The 25377-nt window shown below is 32.9% G+C and overlaps 2 protein-coding genes across 2 annotated transcripts; one reads left to right on the forward strand and one right to left on the reverse strand.

The window, feature by feature from the left end:
• Positions 1–3823: 3823 nt before the first annotated feature.
• LOC119605690 (probable peroxisomal membrane protein PEX13) lies at positions 3824–10703 on the reverse strand. Its single transcript, XM_037958953.1, has 4 exons — positions 10548–10703; positions 9629–10433; positions 9340–9569; positions 3824–4712 (listed from the first exon to the last, which is right to left on the reverse strand). Exons 2-4 carry the CDS (start codon positions 10282–10284, stop codon positions 4249–4251), a joined length of 1350 nt encoding a protein of 449 aa, XP_037814881.1. The 5' UTR covers positions 10285–10433; positions 10548–10703; the 3' UTR covers positions 3824–4248.
• Positions 10704–11327: 624 nt separating this feature from the next.
• On the forward strand, positions 11328–16674 carry LOC119605684 (WD repeat-containing protein CG11141). The gene is made up of 5 exons (XM_037958943.1): positions 11328–11669; positions 11827–12111; positions 12237–12918; positions 12977–13469; positions 15371–16674. The coding sequence occupies exons 1-5, from the start codon at positions 11454–11456 to the stop codon at positions 16020–16022; spliced, it is 2328 nt and encodes a 775-aa protein (XP_037814871.1). The 5' UTR covers positions 11328–11453; the 3' UTR covers positions 16023–16674.
• Positions 16675–25377: the final 8703 nt, after the last annotated feature.

Consider the following 25377-nt stretch of genomic DNA (forward strand, 5'->3'; position numbering starts at 1 on the left):
ACAACGATTTTGAAGTCTATCTTTCAAACCGTTAAGTTAAATTTAAAGTTAAAACATAAAAGTTACAAATATATTATTTTAAAACATATAAAATATGTTTTTGTTAATAATTTTTCTTTATTTAATAAAAATTAAACAAAATCACTCTTAACAAAAAATATATCCCCTTTTTAAATAAAATTAAAAAACTTTATAATAAAAAAAAAAAACACAAAAATATAAAAAAACAAAAACTATTAAATCTAAAATATAAATATTTTTTAAGTAACTTAAAAAAAACAGCAACAAGATTTATCAACTTAAATTTAAATAATTACAAACAAAACATATTTTTTTCTAATTGTAAGCAAATAAACAACAAAAACAAAATACTAAATTTAATAATTTAAGTTTAGTAAAGAGAAAGTAAATTAAAAAAAAGAAAAAAAAAAAAATACAAATAATTATTAAAATTAAACAAAAACAAAATATAGTTGTAAAACATTTAAAACAAAAAACTAAATGGGAAAATCAAACAAAACAATTTAAGAATTAAATACAAGGTATTGAGAGATAAATTAAAAAACAAAATTTAAAAAAAAAAACAAATAAAAATTATATATAAAAAAGCAAATTAAAAAAGACAAACTCGCTAAAGTTTCAATAAAAACAGGAGTGCAATAAAAAGTAATTAATACTTTCGAATGGACTATAGTCAAAACTATAGCTTGACTATAGTCCAAACGATGGAGAAGAGTATAGTAGAGACTTTTGACTATAGACTCGACTATAATCCAGACTATAGCCTAGAATATATTCCAGACTATAGTCTAGACTATAGTACAGACTATAGACTATAATATAGACTAGACTACAGTCCAGACTACAGACTAGACTATAGTCCAGACAAAAAAAAAAAAAAAACTATAGTCCAGACTATAGACTAGACTATAGTCCAGACTATAAACTAGACTATAGTCCAGACTATAGACTAGACTATAGTCCAGACTGTAGACTATTGTCCAGACTATAGACTATTGTCCAGATTGTAGACTATTGTCCAGATTGTAGACTATAGTCCAGACCGTAGACTATAGTCCAGACTATAGACTATAGTCCAGACAATAGACTATAGTCCAGACAATAGACTATAGTCCAGACTATAGACTATAGTCCAGACAATAGACTATAGTCCAGACAATAGACTATAGTCCAGACAATAGACTATAGTCCAGACTATAGACTATAGTCCAGACCATAGACTATAGTCCAGAGTATAGACTATAGTCCAGACCATAGACTAGACTATAGACCCGACTATAGACTATAATCCTGACTATAGTCCAGACTATAGACTATAGTCCAGACTATAGACTGTAGTCCAGACTATAGACTATAGTCCAGACTATAGACTATAGTCCAGACTATAGACTATAGTCCAGACTATAGACTATAGTCCAGACTATAGACTATAGTCCAGACTATAGACTATAGTCCAGACTATAGACTATAGTCCAGACTATAGACTATAGTCCAGACTATAGACTATAGTCCAGACTATAGACTATAGTCCAGACTATAGACTATAGTCCAGACTATAGACTAAAGTCCAGACTATAGACTATAGTCCAGACTATAGACTATAGTCCAGACTATAGACTATAGTCCAGACTATAGACTATAGTCCAGACTATAGACTATAGTCCAGACTATAGACTATAGTCCAGACTATAGACTATAGTCCAGACTATAGACTATAGTCCAGACTATAGACTATAGTCCAGACTATAGACTATAGTCCAGACTATAGACTATAGTCCAACTATAGACTATAGTCCAGACTATAGACTATAGTCCAGACTATAGACTATAGTCCAGACTATAGACTATAGTCCAGACTATAGACTATAGTCCAGACTATAGACTATAGTCCAGACTATAGACTATAGTCCAGACTATAGACTATAGTCCAGACTATAGACTATAGTCCAGACTATAGACTATAGTCCAGACTATAGACTATAGTCCAGATTATAGACTATAGTCCAGACTATAGACTATAGTCCAGACTATAGACTATAGTCCAGACTATAGACTATAGTCCAGACTATAGACTATAGTCCAGACTATAGACTATAGTCCAAACTATAGACTATAGTCCAGACTATAGACTATAGTCCAGACTATAGACTATAGTCCAGACTAAAGACTATAGTCCAGACTATAGACTATAGTCCAGACTAAAGACTATAGTCCAGACTATAGACTATAGTCCAGACTATAGACTAGACTATAGTCCAGACTATAGACTAGACTATAGTCCAGACTATAGACTAGACTATAGTCCAGACTATAGACTAGACTATAGTCCAGACTATAGACTAGACTATAGTCCAGACTATAGACTAGACTATAGTCCAGACTATAGACTAGACTATAGACTAGACTATAGACTAGACTATAGACTAGACTATAGACTAGACTATAGACTAGTCTGGACTATAGTCTATAGTCTGGACTATAGTCTATAGTCTGGACTATAGTCTATAGTCTGGACTATAGTCTATAGTCTGGACTATAGTCTATAGTCTGGACTATAGTCTATAGTCTGGACTATAGTCTATAGTCTGGACTATAGTCTATAGTCTGGACTATAGTCTATAGTCTGGACTATAGTCTATAGTCTGGACTATAGTCTATAGTCTGGACTATAGTCTATAGTCTGGACTATAGTCTATAGTCTGGACTATAGTCTATAGTCTGGACTAGTCTATAGTCTGGACTATTAGTCTATAGTCTGGACTATAGTCTATAGTCTGGACTACAGTCTATAGTCTGGACTATAGTCTATAGTCTGGACTATAGTCTATAGTCTGGACTATAGTCTATAGTCTGGACTATAGTCTATAGTCTGGACTATAGTCTATAGTCTGGACTATAGTCTATAGTCTGGACTATAGTCTATAGTCTGGACTATAGTCTATAGTCTGGACTATAGTCTATAGTCTGGACTATAGTCTATAGTCTGGACTACAGTCTATAGTCTGGACTATAGTCTATAGTCTGGACTATAGTCAGGATTATAGTCTATAGTCGGGTCTATAGTCTAGTCTATGGTCTGGACTATAGTCTATGGTCTGGACTATAGTCTATAGTCTGGACTATAGTCTATTGTCTGGACTATAGTCTATTGTCTGGACTATAGTCTATTGTCTGGACTATAGTCTGGACTATAGTCTATTGTCTGGACTATAGTCTATAGTCTGGACTATAGTCTATTGTCTGGACTATATTCTATTGTCTGGACTATAGTCTGGACTATATTCTATTGTCTGGACTATAGTCTACAATCTGGACAATAGTCTACAATCTGGACAATAGTCTATAGTCTGGACAATAGTCTACAATCTGGACAATAGTCTATAGTCTGGACTATAGTCAGGATTATAGTCTATATTCGGGTCTATAGTCTAGTCTATAGTCTATAGTCTGGACTATAGTCTATAGTCTGGACTATATTCTATTCTCTGGACTATAGTCTATAGTCTGGACTATATTCTATTGTCTGGGCTATAGTGTGGACTATAGTCTGGACTATAGGCTATAGTGTGGACTATAGTCTATATTCTGTACTATAGTCTATAGTCTGGACTATATTCTATTTTCTGGACTATAGTCTATAATCTGAACTATAGGCTATAGTGTGGTCTAGTCTATAGTTTGGAATGTAGTCTAGTTTATAGTCTAGCCTATATGGTCTGTACAGTAGTCTATAGTTCTTTTCCTTTATTCATCCCCAATTTATTACTTTCTGCAAAAAAGAACTCCACAAAATTTAATTTTTATTTTAAAAGTTTTTAGAAGAAAATTTAATCACGTTTTATTCATCACTTTTTTATTTATGTTCTTTGATTTTTTTTAATATATAATTTTCGACTTAAAAATTATTTTAGAAAAATTTGGATTATAATTTTAAAGCTAATTTCTATAAAAAAAACATAAAAACTAAATATTTATATATAATTCAATACTACTGATTTTTATTAAAATTGTACACAATAATAACCTTAATAATATAGTTTCTTACAAAAAAGCCCCAGAATGAACGTAAAAGCTTTAAGGCGAAAAAAAAGTTGAAAAAACTTAAAAACTAAATTATTATTTTGTAAATATTTAAAAGAAAAACCTGAATGAAAACCATTTTAAACAAGGCCTGGTGTGACTGTGTACAGTAAAAGGACACCTTTGTACCTATTAGCTATTCAACATTTAAATCCCATTTTGAAGGACTACATTTGCAGTATTAGGTGGTCCCACCGGCTGTGGTGCTATATCAAAATCAGGAATGTTGGATGCTGTAGCAGCTGGAGGCGCGGCAAATGCTGAAGTGGATAAATTCATTAAACTAGGCTGAGGAGCATCTACTTGTGAGATGGGTACATGAATGGGCGTATTGTTGGCATGATGTATATCCATAGCTGGTTTCGATAATTGCTCCTGTCTCATCTGCTGTGGTGATTTTACATAATTTATGGGAATTATGCCAGTCATTTGTCCATCAGTAGTGGCCATGGCCCAACCGGTGTTAAGTAAAGCCAGTGTGTTTTGAATTTCTTTTGGAGCTATGACAACACGTTGACCGGCACGTATGCTGAGCTCCGACGGATTTCTAGCTTGGAAATCATAAAGAGCCGCGGATTCTATGGGTTGCACCCATTTGCTGGGATTGCGAGCTGGAAGAAGGAAAAATATAAAAATAAAAATTAAATTAACTATAGACTAGACTATAGATTATACTATAGATTAGACTATAGACTAGACTAGACTATAGACTAGACTATAGACTAGACTATAGACTAGACTATAGACTAGACTAGACTATAGACTAGACTATAGACTAGACTATAGACTAGACTATAGACTAGACTAGACTATAGACTAGACTAGACTATAGACTAGACTAGACTATAGACTAGACTAGACTATAGACTAGACTAGACTAGACTAGACTAGACTATAGACTAGACTAGACTATAGACTAGACTAGACTATAGACTAGACTATTGACTAGACTATAGACTAGACTATAGACTACACTATAGACTACACTATAGACTAGACTATAGACTAGACTATAGACTAGACTATAGACTAGACTATAGACTAGACTAGACTATAGACTAGACTACAGACTAGACTATAGACTAGACTATAGACTAGACTATAGACTAGACTATAGACTAGACTATAGACTAGAATATAGACTAGACTATAGACTAGACTATAGACTAGACTATAGACTAGACTATAGACTAGACTATAGACTAGACTATAGACTAGACTATAGACTAGACTATAGACTAGACTATAGACTAGACTATAGACTAGACTATAGACTAGACTATAGACTAGACTATAGACTAGACTATAGACTAGACTATAGACTAGACTATAGACTAGACTAGACTATAGACTAGACTATTGACTAGACTATAGACTAGACTATAGACTACACTATAGACTACACTATAGACTAGACTATAGACTAGACTATAGACTAGACTATAGACTAGACTATAGACTAGACTATAGACTAGACTATAGACTAGACTATAGACTAGACTATTGACTAGACTATAGACTAGACTATAGACTACACTATAGACTACACTATAGACTAGACTATAGACTAGACTATAGACTAGACTATAGACTAGACTATAGACTAGACTATAGACTAGACTAGACTATAGACTAGACTAGACTATAGACTAGACTATAGACTAGACTACAGACTAGACTAGACTATAGACTAGACTACAGACTAGACTATAGACTAGACTATAGACTAGACTATAGACTAGACTATAGACTAGACTATAGACTAGACTATAGACTAGACTATAGACTAGACTATAGACTAGACTATAGACTAGACTATAGACTAGACTATAGACTAGACTAGACTATAGACTAGACTATAGACTAGACTATAGACTAGACTATAGACTAGACTATAGACTAGACTATAGACTAGACTATAGACTAGACTATAGACTAGACTATAGACTAGACTATAGACTAGACTATAGACTAGACTATAGACTAGACTATAGACTAGACTATAGACTAGACTATAGACTAGACTATAGACTAGACTATAGACTAGACTATAGACTAGACTATAGACTAGACTATAGACTAGACTATAGACTAGACTATAGACTAGACTATAGACTAGACTATAGACTAGACTATAGACTCGACTATAGACTCGACTATAGAGTAGACTATAGAGTAGACTATAGACTAGACTATAGACTAGAATATAGACTAGACTATAGACTAGACTATAGACTGGACTATATATTAGGCTATAGACTGGACTATACACTAGACTATAGACTGAACTAGTCAATAGGTCTAGACTATAGAATAGACTATAGACTATATATCTATAGTCTAGTCTATAGTCTAGTCTATAGTCTAATCTATAGTCTAGGCCATAGTCTAGTCTATATCCTAGTCTATAGTCTAGTCTATAGTCTAGTCTACAGTCTAATCTATAGTATAGTCTATAGTCTAGTCTATAGTCTAGTCTATAGTCTAGTCTATAGTCTAGTCTATAGTCTAGTCTATAGTCTAGTCTATAGTCTAGTCTATAGTCTAGTCTATAGTCTAGTCCATAGTCTAGTCCATAGTCTAGTCCATAGTCTAGTCTATAGTCTAGTCTATAGTCTAGTCTATAGTCTAGTCTATAGTCTAGTCTATAGTCTAGTCTATAGTCTAGTCTATAGTCTAGTCTATAGTCTAGTCTATAGTCTAGTCTATAGTCTAGTCTATAGTCTAGTCTATAGTCTAGTCTATAGTCTAGTCTATAGTCTAGTCTATAGGCTAGTCTATAGTCTAGTCTATAGGTTAGCCTATATGCTAGTCTATAGTCTAGTCTATAGTCTAGTCTATAGTCTAGTCTATAGTCTAGTCTATAGTCTAGTCTATAGTCTAGTCTATAGTCTAGTCTATACACTAGACTATAGACTGAACTAGTCTATAGGTCTAGACTATAGAATAGACTATAGACTAGACTATAGACTAGACTATAGACTAGACTATAGACTATACTATAGACTAGACTGTAGACTAGACTATAGACTAGACTATAGAATAGACTATAGAATAGACTATAGACTAGTCTAGTCTAGACTATAGACTAGACTATAGACTGGACTATACACTAGACTATAGACTGAACTAGTCTATAGGTCTAGACTATAGACTATACTATAGACTAGACTGTATATATAGTCTATAGTCTATTCTATAGTATATTCTATAGTCTAGTCTATAGTCTAGTCTACAGTCTAGTCTATAGTATAGTCTATAGTCTAGTCTATAGTCTAGTCTACAGTCTAGTCTATAGTATAGTCTATAGTCTAGTCTATAGTCTAGTCTATAGTCTAGTCTATAGTCTAGTTTATAGTCTAGTCTAAGTATAGTCTAGTCTATAGTGCAGTCAGTTTATAGTCTAGTCTATAGGCTAGTCTATAGTCTAGTCTATAGTCTAGTCTATAGGCTACTCTATAGGCTAGTCTATAGTCTAGTCTATAGTCTAGTCTATAGTCTAGTCTATAGTCTAGTCTATAGTCTAGTCTATAGTCTAGTCTATAGTCTAAACTCAAGACTATAGTCTAGTTTATAATCTGGTCTACAGTCTAGTTTGTAGTCTATGGGCTATTCTATAGCCTAGTCTATAGTCTAGTCTGTTGTCAATTCTACAGTATAGTCTATAGTTTAGTCTATATTCTAGTTTATAGTCTAGTCTATTGTCTATTCTACAGTCTAGCCTATAGTCTAGTTTATGGTCTAGTCTACAGTATAGTCTATAGTCTAGTCTATAGTCTAGTCTATAGTATAGTCTATAGTCTAGTCTATAGTCTAGTCTATAGTCTAATCTATAGTCTAGTCTATAGTCAAGTCTATAGTCTAGTATATAGTCTGATCTAGTCTATAGCCTAGTCTATAGTCTATTCTATAATCTATTCTGTAGTCTAGTTTATAGTCTATTCTGCAGTCTAGTCTATAGTCTAGTTTATAGTCTAGTTTATAGTCTAGTCTATAGCCTAATCTATAGTCTAGTCTATAGTGTAGTCTATAGTGGACTATAGACTAGTCCAGTCTACAGTCTAATTTACAGTCTAGTCTATTGTATATTCTATAGTCTAGTCTATAGTCTAGCATATATATAGTCTAGTCTATAGTCTAATCTAGTTTATAGTGTAGTTTATGGTGTAGTCTATTGTCTTCTCTATAGTCTAGTCTAGTCTATATATATATATATATATATATATATACATATATAGTCTAGTCTTGCTAGTTTATAGTTTAGTCTAGACTATACTAAAGATTAGACTATAGACCAGTCTATAGACTAAACTATATTCTAATCTAAACTATGGACAAGACTAAAACATGTTCCGATTTTTTTTTTTAATTTTTAATTGATTATAACTTTGGATCTCTCTATTCTCTCTATGTAACTGTATAAAATTCACAGAAATTTCAACATTTTTATGAAGATATCGAACTAAGGTAAGTTTTCACCGTAGGAGGTTACTCTTGTTATTTGCCCCTAACTGAAGTAATAAACGATAGTTTTAGTTGAAGATAACTAAAAATTTTGAAGACATTTTAACTTGTAAATAAATGTTAAAAAAAGTTTCAATACAATTTGAAACCTCTGTAAAGCACTTAATTAAATATGTGATCAAAATAAAAAGGCAGGTTAGGAGACAAAAAATAAAAATATGGCAACGCTATTGAAAATAAACCATATATTGTATATTAAGTAGAGATAATCACCGTCATTCTTGTGTCAATAGTTAATACGACTTAAAATATGAATTCTACAATGATTTTAAAATGACAAAAAGCAGTTCGGACCACTCTTTATACAGTAGACTAGACTATAGGCTAGACTGTAGACCAGAATATAGGCAAGACCATGGAAGAGACTATAGGCTAGACAATAGTCTAGACTAGACTATAGACCACACTATGCTATATATTAGGCTAAAGACTAGACTATAAAGTGGTCTATAGGCTAGATTATAATTTGATTTTATTTATATTTGAATTTTAATTTTGAATTTAAAAATTTAGTTTTTGAAAAATATTTGACGAAAAATTCTTACTAAAATAGTAATTAATACATGGTTTAGCAATTAACTCAAAATATGCAAACAAGTTTTATCTAATCTATTATCAGCATTTGTGTTAACAGATAAAAATAAACAATAATCTTTTTGTCACTTTGAAACCAACAAAAAAGCCTATTATTATTTTATTAGAATAAAAACATACCTTCTTCCTGTGCAGTATTGGTAACAGTACCCAATAGTTTCATAATCAAATAAGGAGCCGTAAATATGAAACTAAGGAAAGCTAAAACTGGCCAAGGAGATTGACCTTTGCGTGGCAGCTTGGGAGCACCCTGTTGTTGGCTTGAAGACTCATTCAAGGCTTCAGCAAAAGCTTTCTTAAACGACTCCGAGGAGGGGTCCAAGTTAGAGATGCGCAGCCAATAGAGAATTCTTTAAAATAAAATATTTAATAATTATTTAAATCTATAAATATTTGTGTTGAAACTTACTTTCTGTAGATCCATGTTAGACCTCGGAATATGGCAAAAGTAGACCAAAATTGTGCAAACACACCTCTCAAACGTCCAAAATTGGCAGCTACTCCCAGAATAGCTCTAAATGAGCTGGTTAAGGCAAAGAAAGTAGAATCCAACATAGAAGCGATGTTGCCAATAGCTGATACTAAAGATTCTATGCTCTGAAAGGCAGGCCTTGAACTAGCTTCTGCTAATTGTATAAAACGGGCCTCCGGATCCATAGGATTCATGCCACCACCAGACATGCCAAAACGGTTATAAGCTCCATAGCCACCACCATAGCCGCCATAACTTCCTAGTCCACCAAAACCTCCATAACCAGCACCATAACTGGAACCAAAGCCACCATAGCCTCCGCCATAACTACCAAAGCCCCCACCGTAGCCACCATAACCTCCAGCATAAGCACCACCACCCATACCGGCAGATGAATATTGTGAAGTGGGAGCCATGGGCAAAGGAGGTGCTGCCAAAGACCGTACATTACCAGCGGGAGTTCTCAAAATGGCATCTGAACCCAAACTAGACATGCCCATATCACCACCACCCGCACCCATAGTGGGGGGCATTAAAATAGGTTCAGCCACCACGGGACTGCGAAAATTGCTGGCTGTGGCATTCTCCGACATATCGATTTTGTTTATTCACTTTCAACTATTATTATTATCTTGAACTAAATTGTAAATTGTCTGAACTTTGTTCGGCAATCAGTCAACACAACACAGTCTTGGAAGTGAGAAGAAGGGGGTAATATTTGTATGCCTACCACACACTAAAACTGCAGGTGAGATAAAGAAGTAATCGATATTATTGTTTTTTAACAAAATTTCTAAAGTTTAATAGATATTTCCTAAAATTTTTATTTTATATATAAAATAACACTTCATATTACCAGTCTCTGGTTTACTTTATGAGATTTAGGTAAATTTTATTAGTTAATTTATTAAAATTCTAACAAAATTACAATTTTACGATATAATTTCACACACAAATTAATTAAAACTACTAAAATTGGCTGCCAGCTGTTTTTTTCTATAAGTAGAGATGCCAGATTATAAAGGGTATTGCCATGTAGCGTTTTGTACGAAGTACTGTGGATTGGATGACGTATTTGTATGGTAGCACCGAAATCGATAACAACAAATTTTAAAATGTAAAAAAAAAATTTGAATAGTTTCTAAAAAACTTGATAAAACACATTTAACAAAAAACTTAAAGGTTGTTGCTGTATCAGGCAAAATCGAAAATCGATTCAAATTTGTTTTGAAGTCATGAATTTTTTTTGATTTTGAATTGATTCAAAAATAAACAAAACAAAGTTGAATGCGAAACAATTAATAAAATTAATTATGAGTTAATCATTTAAATTGTTGGAAAAACCTAAAAAGTTAGATTTATCGACTTTTAAGACTTTTTTCCTTTGTTAGGACAAAAAACTAGACTTCGACTTTTTCCGACAAAAGTCGATTCTTCGATTATTTTTAAGATAATTTATTGAAACCTTCCAGAACCATTAAGTCTAAAAATTGTAAGATCTGTTAAAAATACATTAAACTAACAAGAGTACAAAACTCAAATTTCCTATGGGGTTTTTATAATAAAGCTGCCACTTTATTTCAAACAAACGCCCAAAATACGGCAACACTCCGGCTTGACATCTGTTTATTTTCTTTTATTTGTTGACAAACTAGTTTTTTTTCGCAAAACACAAATTTCTCCTCCACCAGAAAAAAATTACATTTTATTTGCTAATAAACAAAAAAAAAAAAAAGGAATATTTTACATAAAACAAAGGAATATGAATTCCAAAGAGCTGTATTCTATAAGAGAATGGGCTCCTTTAACAGATGTACTTGATCGCATACCAACACGTATAAATCGTGGCCTATTTCCGGCGGATCTCAATATAACATGTATCGATGCAGTGGAGGAGTTTTTTGCCCTGGGTACTGATGCCGGTATAGTATTCTGGTATAATCGTCAGAATGGTGATATACAAAAATTGAAGGCGGAGGTAGGATTTTTAAAAGAAAATATGGATCCTTAGAGGGAAAAAATTTAAAAAAACCCCACTCCATAATATGACTCACACGCTGGGCTGTGATTGAAGGGGGTTTTTCATTTGTTTATAGGTTTTATTATAGCTTTTTAATGTCTTTTTGTTTTATTAGACCACAACACGCATAACATGTGTAAAAATAGTAGATTCAGTGGAGTATATGGTGGCAGCTGGCAATTCTTGTGGTCAGGTTAATGTCTTTCAAATCCAAAAAGAATTGCCGCCTGATTTAAATTTGGTTGCTCCTTGCACTAAAAGTAAGCCCATAGAACGTTATACAATAAGGGATTTGCATCATAGTGCTATAAGTTGCTGTGAGTGGTCTAAAAATGCCATGAAATTGTATTCGGGTGATCGTAATGGTGTGGTGGTGCTGACAGAGTTTGATTATCAGGCGGTAAGTAAACTTAAGATTGAAGTTTATGCTTTAAGGAGTGGCTCTTTACTAACGAAATATCTTTCTCACACTAGCACCAAAATATTTCAGTATTCATTGATGTAATTTACAATTTTATTCTTTAGCACATTAGCAAATCAATTGAAATCTTAAACGAGGCCTATGAAATCGTTCAATTAAGCGCCCACCAGGGCTATTTACTAGTGTCAACTCTTTACCGTTCCATAGTTTGTCATCGCAATGCAAAATCGAATAAAAATGATAATTGGATTGTTACACAAATTGGCAAAAAGGATCGCAAACAATTGGTCGATTGTGGTGGTACATTTTTCAAACAATCCTCGTCAGCAGTTAATGGCAAACGTCCTCGCTTAATATGCGGACGTCCTAACTTACGTTTCTGGCTAGCCGATACTGAGGGTAATGTGGAAAAGACTTTATTGTTTCGTGAAGCTGTTACACAAAGTCCCACTTGGGAAATACCGATATTAAATCCAAAATTTTCTATGCATAATAAGTCAATGATGACTTCAAGCTCAATGCATACGGAAGAAGAATTACCGGCTATAGGTGATGTTAGGAATTTTCGTAATATCTATTCGTATGCAGGAGAAGATACTTTAATAGTGACCCACGATGAACGTGCTTTATATGTTTTAAATTTAGAACGTTTAAGGGTGGAGGCGGTGGCCAAAGGTTTTCGTAAAATTATAGATTTTTGTGTATGGAATAAAGAGATTTTTGTATTGGAGGGTGAACGTTCGCTACTGCGTTTGGCACCCATGCCCGAGAAACCAAATAAGACAGGTAAAACTGTAAACCAATAAATAAGAGTTTAAAAGCTAATTGTTAATTTCCTTTACAGCCAAAATTATATACAACCCTTCCTTGCCACCACCTGTACCCATACTGGGCTCCTCCATATGTGGTTCCTTTGAGGCTCCGGTCGAATATGAACCCGAGGAACAGCCCGTAACAAATGCCGAAGAATGCTTTGAATTGCCACCCATAGAAACTTTAAATCTCCAAATACCCATTGAATTAGCAGTAGAATCTTCTAAAGCTGAACAAAATAGACGTTTAGAGGTCTTTAAGGAAATCTCTGAAATGGACTTTGATGATGATATCTTACATCATAGTGGTATATTAAATCCACGCAAAAAACGTCATAAAAGTCGTAATAGCTCGAGAGATAACCAAAAACAAAAGGGAGGCATTGTGGAAATTGGTCATGCAGTGGTACAAGATGAAAAGGAGGAGGTGGGGGAGGCTGAAGATAATAATAAAAATAAAGTGGAATTTACTACCACCTCTACTAAAATGGAGGCAAGTTTCTGTAGCAAAGAGAAGGAGGAAAGGTGAGTTAATTATATTTTTGTCTCTAGCTACTGAATTAAAAACGAACCAGAACTGAACTAGAACTGAACTAGAACTGAACTAGAACTGAACTAGAACTAGAACTGAACTAGAACTGAACTAGAACTGAACTAGAACTGAACTAGAACTGAACTAGAACTGAACTAGAACTGAACTAGAACTGAACTAGAACTGAACTAGAACTGAACTAGAACTGAACTACTGACTAGAACTGAACTAGAACTGAACTAGAACTGAACTAGAACTGAACTAGAACTGAACTAGAACTGAACTAGAACTGAACTAGAACTGAACTAGAACTGACTAGAACTGAACTAGAACTGAACTAGAACTGAACTAGAACTGAACTAGAACTGAACTAGAACTGAACTAGAACTGACTAGAACTGAACTAGAACTGAACTAGAACTGAACTAGAACTGAACTAGAACTGAACTAGAACTGAACTAGAACTGAACTAGAACTGAACTAGAACTGAACTAGAACTGAACTAGAACTGAACTAGAACTGAACTAGAACTGAATTAGAACTGAATTAGAACTGAACTAGAACTGAACTAGAACTGAACTAGAACTGAACTAGAACTGAACTAGAACTGAACTAGAACTGAACTAGAACTGAACTAGAACTGAACTAGAACTGAACTAGAACTGAACTAGAACTGAACTAGAACTGAACTAGAACTGAACTAGAACTGAACTAGAACTGAACTAGAACTGAACTAGAACTGAACTAGAACTGAACTAGAACTGAACTAGAACTGAACTAGAACTGAACTAGAACTGAACTAGAACTGAACTAGAACTGAACTAGAACTGAACTAGAACTGAACTAGAACTGAACTAGAACTGAACTAGAACTGAACTAGAACTGAACTAGAACTGAACTAGAACTGAACTAGAACTGAACTAGAACTGAACTAGAACTGAACTAGAACTGAACTAGAACTGAACTAGAACTGAACTAGAACTGAACTAGAACTGAACTAGAACTGAACTAGAACTGAACTAGAACTGAACTAGAACTGAACTAGAACTGAACTAGAACTGAACTAGAACTGAACTAGAACTGAACTAGAACTGAACTAGAACTGAACTAGAACTGAACTAGAACTGAACTAGAACTGAACTAGAACTGAACTAGAACTGAATTAGAACTGAATTAGAACTGAACTAGAACTGAACTAGAACTGAACTAGAACTGAACTAGAACTGAACTAGAACTGAACTAGAACTGAACTAGAACTGAACTAGAACTGAACTAGAACTGAACTAGAACTGAACTAGAACTGAACTAGAACTGAACTAGAACTGAACTAGAACTGAACTAGAACTGAACTAGAACTGAACTAGAACTGAACTAGAACTGAACTAGAACTGAACTAGAACTGAACTAGAACTGAACTAGAACTGAACTAGAACTGAACTAGAACTGAACTGAACTAGAACTGAACTAGAAATGAACTAGAATTGAACTAGAACTGAACTAGAACTGAACTAGAACTGAACTTGAGCTGAACTAGAACTGAACTAGAAGTGAACTAGAACTGAACTAGAACTGAACTAGAACTGAACTAGAACTGAACTAGAACTGAACTAGAACTGAACTAGAACTGAACTAGAACTGAACTAGAACTGAACTAGAACTGAACAAGAACTGAACTAGAACTGAACTAGAACTGAACTAGAACTGAACTAGAACTGAACTAGAACTGATCTAGAGCTGAACTAGATTTGAAATAGAACTGATCTAGAACAGAATTACAACAGAACTAGAACTCAACATGAACTAAAACCGAATAAGAAATGAATTATTCGAATATCTACTAAAGAAATCTCTCCTTGCTGAATTAAACATTTCGATTTATTTCACCCTCATTTCAGCAATTCCTCTTCCACCATGGGTCTCAGTCTTAAGGAAGCATTTAGCCAACACTTACCAAATATTTTAAGTCCTACAACTCTTAAAAACACTATAGCCGAAAAAGCCAAAACATTAGCCGAAGAATTAGATCTGCCTGAAGTATCTTTACAGCCGATAACCGACGAAGAATTACGTCTATCTAAATATTTATCACAAGCTCCAGCACCCCAACCACCACAACAAATATCTCCTTTAGCCACAGTATATCCCACAGAAAATATCTTTAAAGACAGCAGCATACAGACAACGCCCAAGAAAAAACTTTACTATATAGAAGAACAAACTATAACTGATTTTAGCGATGGTCAACCTATAGAGGATATTTGCCACACTCTAAGAGCAACCAATATAGTAGAAAGTAATAATTTGCTAGAAGATAATTCATTGAAACAGCAGAAGGAAAAGGAGGCAAATAAACCTTTAAAATTTATTAATACTCTGCCAGAAAATAATTATGAAATTGATAGTTTCTTATGGGATTTTAAAAAAGCTGGAGATCCACTCAGTAAACTAACTGTTAACACGAATCTCCCCCCTCCAGCATCCAGTGGTAAATCGGAAAATGAATCTTCAACTGGTTCATCAAGTGAATGGGAATTTTTGGATAATTAATGCAGTAAAGCAAAGAAAATTTGTATTTTTAATTCTATACATTCCTTAAATGATAATTAAGTAGCAATTTTAAACTTTTGAACTTAAAATTAGCAAAAGATAAGAGTTATTAATGAAATTTACAAGACAACCCACTATTTGGGAGAAGAAATATTTGCTGTTACTACAGGTCACAAAATATCCTTGAATTATTTCTTTTCAAATTAAAAAAAAATTGTAATTTTAAACTCCCGCTTAAAATTTCATTATAAAAATAACCCTATATGTATGATTGTGATTTTTAATGTATTATTTTATAATTAACCATTATTCTTGTATTATTTTTTTATTTATGTAAAATTTTGTAAACATTTGAAATATCAACTTTTGTTTATAGTTTTATTTGTAAATTTAAGGTGCTTATGTATTTCACTGTGTATTAATTTTTTATTATATACATATTTAGAACTTATTTATACATATTTTTGTTGTTATTATTATATTACTTTTTTATTTATATTTTTTTATATTTTATGTTTTGCACTTTTAAAGCATTTAATGTTCTTAGTGAAACAGAAAAATATCAATCAACACAACTAACATTCAAATAGAAGTTGCATATCGCTTGACTGCATACGAAAAATAAACGCTTTTACCGTCAAAAAATTGATAACACATGTGGTTTTATTTAAAGGATGCAGTTCTAAAGAAGAACTGTACAAAAAATAAACTAGAAATTAAATAAAAAAGAGTTAAAACTGAGCTAGAAGTGAACTAGAACTAAAACTGAACTGAAATAGAACTAAACTAGAACTGAACTAGAACTTAAATAGAACTGAACTAGAACATAACCAGAACTGAACTAGAATTGAACTAGAATTCTACTACAACTAAACTAAAACTGGACTAGAATTGAACTAGAACTAAACTAGAACTAAGCTACAGCTGAACTAGAACTGAACTAAAAGTGAATTAGAACTAAAATAGAACTGAACTAGAATTCAACTAGAACTGAAACTGAACTAGAATTGAACTAGATTTGAACTAGAACTGAAGTAGAATTCAACTAGAAATGAAGTAAAACTCAACTAGAACTGAGCAAGAACTGAACTAGAACTGAACTAGAATTGAACTAGAATTAAACTAGAATTGAACTAGAACTGAACTAGATGAACTAGATCTAAACTAGAACTTAACTAAAACTGAACTAGAACTGATCTAAAACTGAACTAGAACTGAACTAGAATTGAACTAGAATTGAACTAGAACTGAACTAGAACTGAACTAGAACTGAACTAGAACTGAACTAGAACTGAACTAGAACTGAACTAGAACTGAACTAGAACTGAATTAGAACTGAGCTAGAAATGATCTAGAACTGAACTAGAACAGAACTAGAACTGAATTAGAACTGAACTAGAACTGAACTAGCACTGAACTAGAATTCAACTAGAATTAAACTAGAATTGAACTAGAACTGAACTAGAATTGAACTAGAACTGAACTAGAACTAAACTAGAACTGAACTAGAACTGAACTAAAACTGAACTAGAACTGAACTAGAACTAGAACTGAACTAGAACTGAACTAGAACTGAACTAGAACTCAACTAGAACTGAACTAGAACTGAACTAGAACTGAACTAGAACTGAACTAGAACTGAACTAGAACTAAACTAGAAATGATCTAGAACTGAACTAGAACAGAACTAGAACTGAATTAGAACTGATCTAGAACTGAACTAGAATTCAACTAGAATTAAACTAGAATTAAACTAGAATTGAAATAGAAGTGAACTAGAACTGAACTAGAACTGAACTAGAACTGAACTAGAACTGAACTAGAACTGAACTAGAAATGATCTAGAACTGAACTAGAACAGAACTAGAACTGAATTAGAACTGAACTAGAACTGAACTAGCACTGAACTAGAATTCAACTAGAATTAAACTAGAACTGAACTAGAACTGAACTAGAACTGAACTAGAACTGAACTAGAACTGAACTAGAACTGAACTAGAACTGAACTAGAACTGAACTAGAACTGAACTAGAACTGAACTAGAACTGAACTAGAACTGAACTAGAACTGAACTAGAACTGAACTAGAACTGAACTAGAACTAGAACTGAACTAGAACTGAACTAGAACTGAACTAGAACTGAACTAGAACTGAACTAGAACTGAAATAGAACTGAACTAGAACTGAACTAGGACTAAACTAGAACTGAACTAGAATTGAACTAGAACTGAACTAGATCTGAACTAGAACTGAACTTAAACTGAACTAGAACTGATTTAAAACTGAACTAGAACTGAACTATAATTGAACTAGAACTAAAATAGAACTGAACTAGAACAGAACTAGAAATGATCTAGAACTGAACTAGAACTGAACTAAAACTGAACTAGAACTGAACTAGAACTGAACTAGAACTGAACTAGAACTGAACTAGAACTGAACTAGAACTGAACTAAAACTGAACTAAAACTGAACTAGAACTGATCTAGAACTGAACTAGAACACTCACTTTCAACAACTTCCAAATTTTTTGCCGTGTACTTTTTGTATTTCTGTATTTAATTAGTAATTTTATATTGGTCTAGCAAATTAACTAATGGTATTGACACATAGCCACGGACTGTCTGTCAAACTTGACAACTATTAATCGAATCACATAAAAAATCTTTGTCAATTCATTTAAAACTGCAAATTGTATTGAAAATTTTCCATCAACATAAAGAAAATTGTAGAATATTCCTACAAGTATCTAATTGCAAATTCTCTTCTCACAGATATAGACAAAAACTATTACAGTTTGAGCAGAAAAATAGCAGGTTCTCCATATTTGTTGAAATGAAAAGCGAAATTTTTGGTTATAGATATAATCAAAACTATTCATTTGTATTATTTTCTACCCTACTGTTTGCTTTATAAACGTCATCAAATGTTTGGGGTTTAATTGAACACTAGTAAAAAATGTTTTTATGAAATGATTAACATACAACAGACTGAGGGACCAACGAGCAAACATATAAATTAATTGTTTATGTTTTGGAGATTCAAATTGACCAAATATATAGGATATACTTGGCAATTATTTTAAAAAAAAAGTATTTCTAAAGAAATCTGCAAATTATAGTAAAATTTCAACAATATTGTATGGATTTAAAATAAACAACCTAAACTGATATACTGTGAATACCCTTAATAATAGTTTGCTTTCAGTTTCGAATCCCTATAGAATTGTATATCTATCGCTTTATATGGTTGATATGAAATAAATAAACAAAAAATTATTAAATATTTGCCTCATTTCATTTTTTTATTGTAATATATTTCCGATTAACAAAAAAAAAAAAAAAAAATCACATGCATTAAACGTCAGTAAAACGTGCATGCAGTTCATAGATGCAATATGGGCGTGGGTGGGTATTCACTCGTCCGATTTTACAAAACTGACTCGTAAATGTGTATAAGAATATGCAAAGTCATTTATCATTAACTTTTTTTATAATATAAAGTCAATTTGTTTCTAAAATATTTAAAATAATAATTAAATGGTGCAGTTTTTTCAAGTCAATGTTAACCAATAGAACGATGGGAAATATTGTGTAAAGGAATGAATTCAAATGGGAAAGAAAAATTAATAAAAATTTATAGTATACTCCCATTGGTCGAAAACTCTCTACAATTCATCTTGCATATTTACTAACATTTTCTGTTTATTTATATTACGATAGCTTTTTCATAGATTTAATTTATTCAAATACAGTTCTGTTTTGTTATCTAAAGTTTTTTTTATAAATGCATTAGCCTTAACCTTGAAGAAAAATACAGACTTTTCAATCAATATCCGATTACAAAACAAAGACCCATAGCACGAGAAGTTTAAAATTAATGTAGTCAATAATTATAGAAAACAATTTTACCCAATTATCTTTGATAGATTTTAAAGAAAAAATATTAATTTTCAGTTCTAGTTCAATTCTAGTTAAGTTCTTGTTAAATTCTAGTTCAGTTCTAATTCAGTTCTAGTTCAGTTCTAGTTCAGTTCAGTTCTAGTTCAGTTCTAATTCAGTTCTAGTTCAGTTCTAGTTCAGTTCTAGTTCAGTTGTAGTTCAGTTCTAGTTCAGTTCTAGTTCAGTTCTAGTTCAGTTCTAGTTCAGTTCTAGTTCAGTTCTAGTTCAGTTCTAGTTCAGTTCTAGTTCAGTTCTAGTTCAGTTCTAGTTCAGTTCTAGTTCAGTTCTAGTTCAGTTCTAGTTCAGTTCTAGTTCAGTAAGTTCTAGTTCAGTTCTAGTTCAGTTTCTAGTTTCAGTTCTAGTTCAGTTCTAGTTCAGTTCTAGTTCATTCTAGTTCAGTTCTAGTTCAGTTCTAGTTAGTTCTAGTTCAGTTCTAGTTCAGTTCTAGTCAGTTCTAGTTTCAGTTCTAGTTCAGTTCTAGTTCAGTTCTAGTTCAGTTCTAGTTCAGTTATAGTTCAGTTTCTAGTTCAGTTCTAGTTCAGTTCTAGTTCAGTTCTAGTTCAGTTCTAGTTCAGTTCTAGTTCAGTTCTAGTTCAGTTCTAGTTCAGTTCTAGTTCAGTTCTAGTTCAGTTCTAGTTCAGTTCTAGTCAGTTCTAGTTCGTTCTAGTTCAGTTCTAGTTCAGTTCTAGTTCAGGTTCTAGTTCAGTTCTAGTTCAGTTCTAGTTCAGTTCTAGTTCAGTTCTAGTTCAGTTCTCAGTTCTAGTTCAGTTCTAGTTCAGTTCTAGTTCAGTTCTAGTTCAGTTCTAGTTCAGTTCTAGTTCAGTTCTAGTTCAGTTCTAGTTCAGTTCTAGTTCTAGTTCAGTTCTAGTTCAGTTCTAGTTCAGTTCTAGTTCAGTTCTAGTTCAGTTCTAGTTCAGTTCTAGTTCAGTTCTAGTTCAGTTCTAGTTCAGTTCTAGTTCAGTTCTAGTTCAGTTCTAGTTCAGTTCTAGTTCAGTTCTAGTTCAGTTCTACTTCTAGTTCAGTTCTAGTTCAGTTCTAGTTCAGTTCTAGTTCAGTTCTAGTTCAGTTCTAGTTCAGTTTCTAGTTCAGTTCTAGTTCAGTTCTAGTTCAGTTCTAGTTCAGTTCTACTTCTAGTTCAGTTCTACTTCTAGTTCAGTTCTACTTCTAGTTCAGTTCTACTTCTAGTTCAGTTCTAGTTTAGTTCTAGTTCAGTTCTAGTTCAGTTCTAGTTCAGTTCTAGTTCAGTTCTAGTTTAGTTCAGTTCTAGTTCAGTTCTAGTTCAGTTCTAGTTCAGTTCTAGTTCAGTTCTAGTCAGTTCTAGTTCAGTTCTAGTTCAGTTCTAGTTCAGTTCTAGTTCAGTTCTAGTTCAGTTCTAGTTCAGTTCTAGTTCAGTTCTAGTTCAGTTCTAGTTCAGTTCTAGTTCAGTTCTAGTTCAGTTCTAGTTCAGTTCTAGTTCAGTTCTAGTCAGTTCTAGTTCAGTTCTAATTCAGTTCTAGTCAGTTCTAGTTCAGTTCTACTTCTAGTTCAGTTCTAGTTCAGTTCTAGTTCAGTTCTACTTCTAGTTCAGTTCTAGTTCAGTTCTAGTTCAGTTCTAGTTCAGTTCTAGTTTAGTTCTAGTTCAGTTCTAGTTTCAGTTCTAGTTCAGTTCTAGTTCACATCTACTTCAGTTCTAGTTCAGTTCTAGTTCAGTTCTAGTTCAGTTCTAGTTCAGTTCTAGTTCAGTTCTAGTTCAGTTCTGTTCTAGTTCAGTTCTAGTTCAGTTCTAGTTCAGTTCTAGTTCAGTTCTAGTTCAGTTCTAGTTCAGTTCTAGTTCAGTTCTAGTTCAGTTCTAGTTCAGTTCTAGTTCAGTTCTAGTTCAGTTTCTAGTTCAGTTCTAGTTCAGTTCTAGTCAGTTCTAGTTCAGTTCTAGTTCAGTTCTAGTTCAGTTCTAGTTCAGTTCTTCTAGTTCAGTTCTAGTTCAGTTCTAGTTCAGTTCTAGTTCAGTTCTAGTTCAGTTCTAGTTCAGTTCTAGTTCAGTTCTAGTTCAGTTTCTAGTTTCAGTTCTAGTTCAGTTCTAGTTCAGTTCTAGTTCAGTTCTAGTTCAGTTCTAGTTCAGTTCTAGTTCAGTTCTAGTTCAGTTCTAGTTCAGTTCTAGTCAGTTCTAGTTCAGTTCTAGTTCAGTTCTAGTTCAGTTCTAGTTCAGTTCTAGTTCAGTTCTAGTTCAGTTCTAGTTCAGTTCTAGTTCAGTTCTAGTTCAGTTCTAGTTCAGTTCTAGTTCAGTTCTAGTTCAGTTCTAGTTCAGTTCTAGTTCAGTTCTAGTTCAGTTCTAGTTCAGTTCTAGTTCAGTTCTAGTTCAGTTCTAGTTCAGTTCTAGTTCAGTTCTAGTTCAGTTCTAGTTCAGTTCTAGTTCAGTTCTAGTTCAGTTCTAGTTCAGTTCTAGTTCAGTTCTAGTTCAGTTCTAGTTCAGTTCTAGTTCAGTTCTAGTTCAGTTCTAGTTCAGTTCTAGTTCAGTTCTAGTTCAGTTCTAGTTCAGTTCTAGTTCAGTTCTAGTTCAGTTCTAGTTCAGTTCTAGTTCAGTTCTAGTTCAGTTCTAGTTCAGTTCTAGTTCAGTTCTAGTTCAGTTCTAGTTCAGTTCTAGTTCAGTTCTAGTTCAGTTCTAGTTCAGTTCTAGTTCAGTTCTAATTCATTTCTAGTTTATTTAAATTTTGAAGAAGCATTTTAATTGTTCACATCGTTATTCTTTGCGCAATGTTTGGAAATTTTCTAGAATAATGGAAAAGTTTTGAAAATGTTAATAGACTCATATTGCAATTGTGTTGCTGGTGTCAAATTGTTATTATTATGTCCATGTATAAAAAATGTTTAGAAATAGTTATTTTCCGCTAGAAATACATATTTTTCAATTAACTTACTCTGAAAAAAACTCATGAAACAGATGCATATTTCAAAAACTTTCCATACGATATATACTCAAACTATAAAGTCTTTTCTATTCTTTGAAAAAAAAAGTATGTGTGTGTTCTTCTGCTCAATCATTTGAAAGATTTAAACAAACTGTTTTGTTTGCAAAAAATTAAAAAAAATAAATCAAATTGTTGCTATTGGATTTTTCCATAAACATTAAACTACGGCAGGTCAAGAATCTGATTCAAAGCTGGTCGCAAAAACAAAGTTGTAGATTTTGTTTACGCCAGTCAATGGGACATTACTTTTACCATTCATCAGCATCAGCCGCTTCTATTCTACATCAATATAATTAAATTGTAAGTGCATCAATCAACGGACGCACACATAAAATCACAGAACTATCGCTTTACTTTCGCTTTTGGTTTCATGGAAGTTTACGGAACTTTCCGATCAAAGTATTATTGTCATTTGTTGTTTGTTTATTGTGTCACAAACATATAGATATACTCATGGAGAACATAACAATTTATACGTTTCTAGAAAGAATTTTATCCCTTACTATTATTGAAGAGGGTAACTGAATTTAATTTCTCATAGTACATCTATGGTATATAAAGGAAGTTTACCTGACATTCTATAAATTTCTAAAAGTTTCTATTCCATTTATTTATGCTCAGCATCACGTTTAAATGATTTTAAGCTGAAAATGTTTGTTTTGGGTATGAGTTTACTTCTGGAATTGAATGTCCTTTGTATTATTTGAATAACATTTTATATCCTGTTTATGCTTATAAAATGTGCGTGCGTATGTGTGAGCAACATTGACATTGAATATTCGCCGGTTCCCGGTCTTTTACACATAATTGTATAAGAGAATCGCTAAAATACACCTCTAACTATTTTGTCGGCTTGGAAACTATAGTTTAGTTCTTGTTTAGTTTTAGTTCTGTTCTACATAAGTTCTAGTTCATTTCTAGTACTAGAATGGTACAGTTCTAGTTTAGTTCTAGTTCAGTTCTAGTTCAATTCTAGTTTAGTTCTAGTTTAGTTCTAGTTCAGTTCTAGTTCAGTTCTCGTTCAGTTCTAGTTCAGTTCTTTCTGTTCTAGTTCTGTTCTATTCTAGTTCTGTTCTAGTTCTATTCTAGTTCTGTTCTAGTTCTGTTCTAGTTCTGTTCTAGTTCTGTTCTAGCTCTGTTCTAGTTCTGTTCTAGTTCTGTTCTAGTTCTGTTCTAGTTCTGTTCTAGTTCTGTTCTAGTTCTGTTCTAGTTCTGTTCTAGTTCTGTTCTAGTTCTGTTCTAGTTCTGTTCTAGTTCTGTTCTAGTTCTGTTCTAGTTCTGTTCTAGTTCTGTTCTAGTTCTGTTCTATTTCTGTTCTAGTTTTGTTCTAGTTCTGTTCTAGTTCTGTTCTAGTTCTGTTCAAGTTCTGTTCTAGTTCATTTCTAGTTCTGTTCTAGTTCATTTCTAGTTCTGTTCTAGTTCAGTTCTAGTTCAGGTCTAGTTCAGTTCTAGTTCAGTTCTAGTTCAGTTGTAGTTCAGTTCTAGTTCAGTTCTAGTTCAGTTCTAGTTCAGTTCTAGTTCAGTTCTAGTTCTGTTCTAGTTTTGTTCTAGTTCTGTTCTAGTTCTGTTCTAGTTCTGTTCTAGTTCTGTTCTAGTTCTGTTCTAGTTCTGTCTAGTTCTGTTCTAGTTCTGTTCTAGTTCTGTTCTATTTCTGTTCTATTTCTGTTCTAGTTCTGTTCTAGTTCTGTTCTAGTTCTGTTCTAGTTCTGTTCTAGTTCTGTTCTAGTTCTGTTCTAGTTCTGTTCTAGTTCTGTTCTAGTTCTGTTCTAGTTCTGTTCTAGTTCTGTTCTAGTTCTGTTCTAGTTCTGTTCTAGTTCTGTTCTAGTTCTGTTCTAGTTCTGTTCTAGTTCTGTTCTAGTCTGTTCTAGTTCTGTTCTAGTTCTGTTCTGTTCTAGTTCTGTTCTAGTTCTGTTCTAGTTCTGTTCTAGTTCTGTTCTATTCTAGTTCTGTTCTAGTTCTGTTCTAGTTCTGTTCTAGTTCTGTTCTAGTTCTGTTCTAGTTCTGTTCTAGTTCTGTTCTAGTTCTGTTCTAGTTCTGTTCTAGTTCTGTTCTAGTTCTGTTCTAGTTCTGTTCTAGTTCTGTTCTAGTTCTGTACTAGTTCTGTTCTAGTTCTGTTCTAGTTCTGTTCTAGTTCTGTTCTAGTTCTGTTCTAGTTTTGTTCTAGTTCTGTTCAAGTTCTGTTCTAGTTCTGTTCTAGTTCTGTTCTAGTTAATTTCTAGTTCTGTTCTAGTTCTGTTCTAGTTCTGTTCTAGTTCTGTTCTAGTTCTGTTCGAGTTCTGTTCTAGTTCTGTTCTAGTTTTGTTCTAGTTTTGTTCTAGTTCTGTTCTAGTTCTGTTCTAGTTCTGTTCTAGTTCTGTTCTAGTTCTGTTCTAGTTCTGTTCTAGTTCTGTTCTAGTTCATTTCTAGTTCTGTTCTAGTTCAGTTCTTTCTGTTAGTTTTGTTCTAGTTCTGTTATAGTTCTGTTCTAGTTCT

The sequence above is a fragment of the Lucilia sericata genome, unplaced genomic scaffold (assembly GCF_015586225.1).
Source record: "Lucilia sericata isolate MDLA Ls3-8-SP2 unplaced genomic scaffold, ASM1558622v1 Contig000510F_arrow, whole genome shotgun sequence".
In the NCBI taxonomy this organism is placed as follows: domain Eukaryota; kingdom Metazoa; phylum Arthropoda; class Insecta; order Diptera; family Calliphoridae; genus Lucilia; species Lucilia sericata.